This window comes from Entelurus aequoreus, linkage group LG03, assembly GCF_033978785.1.
Source record: "Entelurus aequoreus isolate RoL-2023_Sb linkage group LG03, RoL_Eaeq_v1.1, whole genome shotgun sequence".
Classification (NCBI taxonomy): Eukaryota; Metazoa; Chordata; class Actinopteri; order Syngnathiformes; family Syngnathidae; genus Entelurus; species Entelurus aequoreus.
The window spans coordinates 1996502-2003760 of record NC_084733.1 but is presented as its reverse complement, the minus strand read 5'-3'; the positions used below and the strand labels follow the sequence as shown (position 1 = coordinate 2003760).

Here is a 7259-nt window from a genome sequence, read left to right as displayed (position 1 = left end):
TGTGTGTGGCCGTGAGGTGAGTGACGTCAGTGAGTGTGTGGGCGAGAGAAGAGAGGGAGCGGTAGCGTGAGTGCCGGTGGGGACTAGTTTGTTTTGTATTATTTTGTAGTTTATTGTCAAAATATACACTCCCATTGTCCACTTAAATATTTCCAAGATATTTCTTTATTCTTAGACAACGGATTCCCTTCCGTGATTGGTCATTTCTATGGACACAGAAATGACGTCACCTAAAATTCCGTTTACGGCACATAGTAATGTCGCTCTGAGTGTGACACTTAAGATTCAGTCCTACACTTCGCTGAAAGTGTGAGTAAGACGCTTGATAACTAACTTTTAAGTGCAGCTTTCAGCGAATAATTTATTTACTCTTAAGTCAACTCTTAGCAGACTTCTTAGGAGTAATTCTAAGAAGCTTGTTAAGTACGGCCCCAGGTCAGGACGTTGTTATGTCACAATTGCACGACATGGAACAAATGACAGCAATGGAAACACAACAAAACGTGTATCGTCAAGAACTGAATGGCTAAGCGGGAACAACACGTTTATTTTGACAAGCGTTAAAGTGTGTTCCCATTGCTGTCGCTCAACATAACACTTTAAATTTCGTGAACTGAACTAAAACTGGGTGGAACCAGGGCTTAATAGGCGTGTTTACATTTGAAGCCTGGTACTCTGGTACGTACATCAGTACTAAAAAACATTGTACGCAAATTTTGTCCAATTCGCCTAACTCTCACGTTTGTATTTTATCATTAGACCAAAGGTGGACCAGTACAAAAAATGCAGGTGCTGGTTGGACCACGTTACGTTACACAATTCAGTTACTAAGAAAAGTCTTGTCTGCTCCAGGTTTTTGACAATCATCTGTAAAACTGCGGGTGGAAGTCTCGTAAGCCAGGAACCCAAAACCATTCATCCCAATGAGTGGTTTAACTTTTTATACGTCACACACTTTGCGTGGAAAACATCGTACACAACCTTTCGGCCTTGTTTTGTGCGCACACGAGCTTTATAAACCAGACTCCAATCTTTATTTTTATAACCACGTGTTTTCCTGACTCATTTGAACACCGGTCTGTGTCTTTGGTCCGAGCAGTGCTCAAGTGAACCAGACTTCAGAGTTCACCACTCCTTCAAGTGGCTATTGTCCACTTATCTTGGTGCCCACCAGGGTTGGGATGCCATTGTCCCGTGAGACGACCGGGGCAATGGCAGTTTGTTGAACGCCTACCAAAAGGGCGAAGCGCCTCCAAGCCTCTCAGTGCAGACTCCCAGAGGCGAGCAGAGGCCAATCAGCTTTGTTCAGTGAACACTTTAGCCGAGTGGTTTGTTTTGCGGTCATTGAGCCATTCCTTGACGCCTGGATTGGGACGCACAGCTGCTTCCTCTCCCTGCACAAGTTTGCTCGGATCAAGCTTCCAATTCTTTGTTTAAATATCGCACAGAAGGTTGCAGACTGATAACGCCATGATCCGTTTAATGATCCTTCTGAGACACCACGAGTTGAGTCGGCAGCAGTTTTACGAAGCCAACGCAGCCTGAGGTTGTTTTGTTTTCCTCGGCTTTCGTCGCCCTCTCAAAGGAAAACAGATTGAGCAAATCCGAGGTCTGAGTCGTATCTCCTCCTCAGCTGCTTTGCTCTTCACTTTGCAAACGCTCGTAGAAGCCAAAGGGGAATTATTCCTTCATGTCTTTGATCTGTTTTCTCTTCTTGTGACAGCAGGCGCTTTGGCAAAGCTGAGCGTCCCCTTGGTGCTCAACCTTGACCGAAGCTGCCAGTCAGGATTCAAAAAAATCATTCTAAATAAATAGTCCTTGTACTGTACAAGCTACCCTCGCGTTGTTCAAGTCCTTAACCCCGCCAGCCACCTACTATAGCATGCGCTCGTTCTGTAGGGCCTTGTAGTACTGCTCCTGCTCGGCATGGCTGCGGGCCGACACGGAGGGACGGCGGGGCAGCGTGGACGAGCGGGACAGCATGTGGCTATCCATTAACAGGTCGGGGTGAGTGGGAGGCGGGAGCACAGCTGAGAACGAAGGGTGGGGAAGGAGCGGGGGTGGCATGATGGAGGAAGGGAGCGGGGGAGGAGGTAAAGGCTGAGAGGATGACACCTGAGAGGATGGGTGAGACGGGAGGGTCATGTGAGAAGGGTGAGGAGGTGGGGGTAGCGGGGAGGAAGAAGACTGGGGAGGGGGCGGCGGTAGATGGGGTGAGGACAGCTGAGGCGGGGGAGGAAGAGGGGAGGAGGCAGTGGGGAGGGGCGGTGGCGGTAGCGGTAGCTCAGCATCAACACCCAGAAACTCCTTTTTAACCGGAAGTGTCCGGTAGTCGCGGTAAAGCGGGGCGTTGTCCGGCCGCTGCAAAATGCCGCGGTGTTTATCCACCGACGTGTCACCGCCCATCAGGTTGCCACTGATGGTGTTCCTCCACTCCCATGGCTTCCCGTTCGCGGCCGTCACGCGCACCACCGGATGGTGGGGGGCGTGGGCGTCGATGGTAACGATGCTGCCGCTGCCAGCGATGCTGCCGGGGTTGCTGCTTATGCAGCTGTCCCGGTCGGAAGGGATGCGGTAGTAGGGTGACTCGGACGAGTTGGAGCCGCCACCGGAGGAGGAGCCGCCCTCCGAGGTGACCCCGCCATGGTTCTGCTGCTTGGACATCGCCATCACCTGCAAGGAAATGTCAAGATAGTATGCGGTGAGTCTTTGTTTGGGGACACCTAGCATGGGAACAACATTGGCCTAGCAAGAATTAGCCTCCCATCGCATGCCCCGTGAACACACACGGAGATACATACATGGAGAAATGTTATCATTGAGATTTGTGAAAAATATTATTGGGTAATCGACAAAAATGCAAGAAAATTTCAGTTTCGGTTCAATAGTTTTTGGTTCGTGCTCACCTGAGTGACTCTTGGCTGACTCGGGGCTTGAACAGGCACCCGGGGGGTCGACACAGCAATGGGCCCCACACTTGGCTCCTTAGCACCGCCCCCTTCTGTGAGCAACAGCCACTTGGCGCGAGTCTTGGCGCTCTTGGGGGAGACAGGCGGCGGACGTGTGGCCTCTTCGGGAATGTGAACCAGCGGCGGGGCCACCGCCATCCTGGCTGTAGTAGGTGTGGACATGCCCTTGTTGGCTTGGACTTTAGGGTAAAGAGAGGCCGGCACCCCCTTGTCGCCCACTTCCCCGCCGTCCTCGTCCCCGGTGTTCACACCCTCGGCTCCATTCTCACCCTCATCTTCGTCCCGAGAGCTCTGACTGCGCAGCTCCAGCGAGCGCTGCTTCCACTCTGACACCAGCTGCCTGGACCTTTGGGGGTCGAAGGGCACGTGGAAGGTCATGTGGCGCTGAGAGGTGGTCTGCTCCTCGGAGGGCGAGATGGGGCTGCTGCCGTTGGCCACCCTGGGCAAAGTGTTGCTGAAAGTCACCATGGTTTCCTTGCCCATGGGACCACGGGTGGCCAGGAGCTCCACGTCGGCGCTGGCTCGCTTCAGGGAGGTCAGCGAGGCTTTCTCCCGCCTCACCTTGCTGCGTGCCCCTGAGGCCATGGCCATGCCCAGCTCCTCCCTGCTCTCCGACACGCGGGGGGTCTTCCTGTAGAGGGAGTCGTGGCCGCGCTGACTCAGCACCCTCAGGGTGTCCTTCTGCTGTGCCGACAGCATTTTGGGATGAGGCGAGGCATCTTCTTCGGACGCTTTGAAGTTTGCCACCGCATAGACGGCCTGTAGGGGGAGGGAATATTAGAAGGGTGACTTCACATTCAGGAAAGAAGGGGCAGTGCCCCAGCAGAGGGCTACTGGCTGGCACTGGCTTCCTGTGTACTTAAGATGTGACTTTAAGGTTTTACTACTTACACATAAAATACTACACGGTCTAGTTCCATCCTATCTTGCCGATTGTATTGTACCATATGTCCCGGCAAGAAATCTGCGTTCAAAGAACTCCGGCTTATTAGTGATTCCCAGAGCCCAAAAAAAGTCTGCGGGCTATAGAGCGTTTTCTATTCGGGCTCCAGAACTATGGAATGCCCTCCCGGTAAAAGTTAGAGATGCTACCTCAGTAGAAGCATTTAAGTCTCATCTTAAAACTCATTTGTATACTCTAGCCTTTAAATAGACCCCCTTTTTAGACAAGTTGATATGCCGTTTCTTTTCTTTTCTGCCCCCCTCTCCCTTGTGGAAGGGGGTGGGGGTGAGGTGGGGGCAATATTATTTCGATACTTTTCGGTACTTTTCTATACTTTTCTAAATAAAGGGGACCGGAAAAAATTGCATTATTGGCTTTATTGCAGGGATGTCCAAAGTGTGGCCCAGGGGCCATTTGTGGCCCGCAGATCATTTTTTAACGGCCCCACGGCACATTTTAAAAATACGATTGAAAACAATTAAAAGCATGATAAGTGGTATAAAAGAGCAAACAGGTGAAATGTAACAAGAACATGTCGAAATGTATACTCTAATAACTGTTGGAAGCAGATCAGAGTCATATCCATATTTAAGTGTTAATTCTTTCTAAACTCCTATAGTCATATAAAGAATAGCTAGTATTCTTCCTTCTTTTGAGTCTCATAGTAAGGTGTCGGCCTTCTAGATTGGAATGTGTCAGAGTAGAGATAACTCGGAGTAGTCTAAACAATGGGAGTGGGGGCGAGGGACAGAGGGAAGATCACAGGACTTCCGGGGGTTTGAGAGGAGACCGAGCTAGACCGGGCGAGGGAACGCTGGTGTACTAGATTGGTCTCACGTTTGTCCTCTCAGCTTGGAGAATAAACCACACAATACCAACTTCTGCCTGGTGATTGAATATAAACATCAGCTTATTGCCATAAAAAGAATCTGGGAGAGACTAGCAATTTGAATTCCCCATTGGAGGAATGCTAGTCAACGCAACATAACACAAAGCTGCCATGCAGGCTGTTTCTTTCTTCAATGTCATTAGGAATTATTTACCTATTCAAGGCTCCAATTACATCACATCTGAGATATTTTGGGGGAAAATGTTGCATATTTTGTGTTTGCCATATAAAAAACTGAGCTGTTTTTTTTATAAAGAAGGGCCTAAGACGAACAAACGAAAAACATATACAACAATAAAACGTATAATTGACGGATAGATCTGAAGTTGATCTCGAGATTATTGTGTTAAAAGTAAACAGTAAAAAAAAAAATAGAATTGATTTTTTAACACTATAATTATTTGGATCCGCAATTATTTTAGTGTGATTTGTTTTTAAGTGTCATTGCTCAAAAAATAATAATGAATTCAAGTCAATGTTGTTATGAGTTATTGACCTTTTAAGGCTCCAATTATTATATAATCTCAAAAATTCCACTTAAAAATGTTATTGTGTGAAAATATTGCATATCTTGTATTTTGTCCATAAAAAAAAGGGTTTTTCTTTGACAACAAGAGCATACATTTTAAATCTTTAAAACCGTTATATTGACAGATAGACCTAATGTTGATCTATGGGGATCAAGAACAAGAACCACATGGGGAACAAGAACAAGAACCACATGGGGAACAACAACAAGAACCGCATGGGGAACAAGAACAAGAACCGCATCGGGGACAAGAACAAGAGCCACATGGGGAACAAGAACAAGAACCGCATGGGGAACAAGAACAAGAACCGCATGGGGAACAAGAACAAGAACCGCATGGGGGACAAGAACAAGAACCGCATGGGGAACAAGAACAAGAACCGCATGGGGGACAAGAACAAGAACCGCATGGGGAAAAGAACAAGAACCGCATGGGGGACAAGAACAAGAACCGCATGGGGAACAAGAACAAGAACCGCATGGGGAACAAGAACAAGAACCGCATGGGGGACAAGAACAAGAACCGCATGGGGGACAAGAACAAGAACCACATGGGGGACAAGAACAAGAACCGCATGGGGAACAAGAACAAGAACCGCATGGGGAACAAGAACAAGAACCGCATGGGGAACAAGAACAAGAACCACATGGGGAACAAGAACAAGAACCGCATGGGGAACAAGAACAAGAACCGCATGGGGAACAAGAACAAGAACCACATGGGGAACAAAAACAAGAACCGCATGGGGGACAAGAACAAGAACCGCATGGGGAACAAGAACAAGAACCGCATGGGGGACAAGAACAAGAACCGCATGGGGGACAAGAACAAGAACCACATGGGGAACAAGAACAAGAACCACATGGGGAACAAGAACAAGAACCACATGGGGAACAAGAACAAGAACCGCATGGGGGACAAGAACAAGAACCGCATGGGGGACAAGAACAAGAACCACATGGGGAACAAGAACAAGAACCACATGGGGAACAAGAACAAGAACCACATGGGGAACAAGAACAAGAACCGCATGGGGGACAAGAACAAGAACCACATGGGGAACAAGAACAAGAACCGCATGGGGGACAAGAACAAGAACCGCATGGGGGACAAGAACAAGAACCACATGGGGAACAAGAACAAGAACCACACGGGGAACAAGAACAAGAACCACATGGGGAACAAGAACAAGAACCGCATGGGGGACAAGAACAAGAACCGCATGGGGGACAAGAACAAGAACCACATGGGGAACAAGAACAAGAACCACATGGGGAACAAGAACAAGAACCACATGGGGAACAAGAACAAGAACCGCATGGGGGACAAGAACAAGAACCACATGGGGAACAAGAACAAGAACCGCATGGGGGACAAGAACAAGAACCGCATGGGGGACAAGAACAAGAACCACATGGGGAACAAGAACAAGAACCACATGGGGAACAAGAACAAGAACCGCATGGGGGACAAGAACAAGAACCACATGGGGAACAAGAACAAGAACCGCATGGGGGACAAGAACAAGAACCGCATGGGGGACAAGAACAAGAACCGCATGGGGGACAAGAACAAGAACCACATGGGGAACAAGAACAAGAACCACATGGGGAACAAGAACAAGTACAAGTAGAGGAAGAAGAGAAGCTGAGGCTGATGAAAAAGACAAAAGAGAGAGAGAGAGAAAATGTGCAATGACAACATTTTCTGCAATGACAACATTTTCCTCTCCCTTTAAAATCTCTCTCATCCTTTTTCCGTAATAAGAAAGCTAAAAATAGATTTCCAAAAAAAGAAAGAAGAGTTTGTTAGCGGCGGCTGTCATTGTGTTGCAACCACACAATGTGACCACTGAAGATCTGCATGGGAATACAAAAGGTGTATTTACATGGATTTAGTGTATTTACATGTACTACATGTATATCTAC

The 7259-nt window shown here is 48.2% G+C and overlaps 1 protein-coding gene across 1 annotated transcript; it reads right to left on the bottom strand.

The window, feature by feature from the left end:
* Nucleotides 1-328: 328 nt before the first annotated feature.
* LOC133647164 (phospholipid phosphatase-related protein type 3-like) lies at nt 329-7196 on the bottom strand. Its single transcript, XM_062043308.1, has 3 exons — nt 7173-7196; nt 2907-3728; nt 329-2673 (listed from the first exon to the last, which is right to left on the bottom strand). The coding sequence occupies exons 1-3, from the start codon at nt 7194-7196 to the stop codon at nt 1876-1878; spliced, it is 1644 nt and encodes a 547-aa protein (XP_061899292.1). The 3' UTR covers nt 329-1875.
* Between the last annotated feature and the right edge of the window lie 63 nt (nt 7197-7259).

Bases quoted from the DNA above. Each gene is read 5' to 3' on its own strand.
- LOC133647164 (XM_062043308.1), bottom strand. From the start codon at position 7,196: ATGCAGATCTTCAGTGGTCACATT. The intron at 3,729-7,172 runs GTGTGGTTGCAA...CTCCCCCTACAG, and splicing joins AGATCTTCAGTGGTCACATT to GCCGTCTATGCGGTGGCAAA. The intron at 2,674-2,906 runs GTGAGCACGAAC...ATTTCCTTGCAG, and splicing joins GTCAGCCAAGAGTCACTCAG to GTGATGGCGATGTCCAAGCA.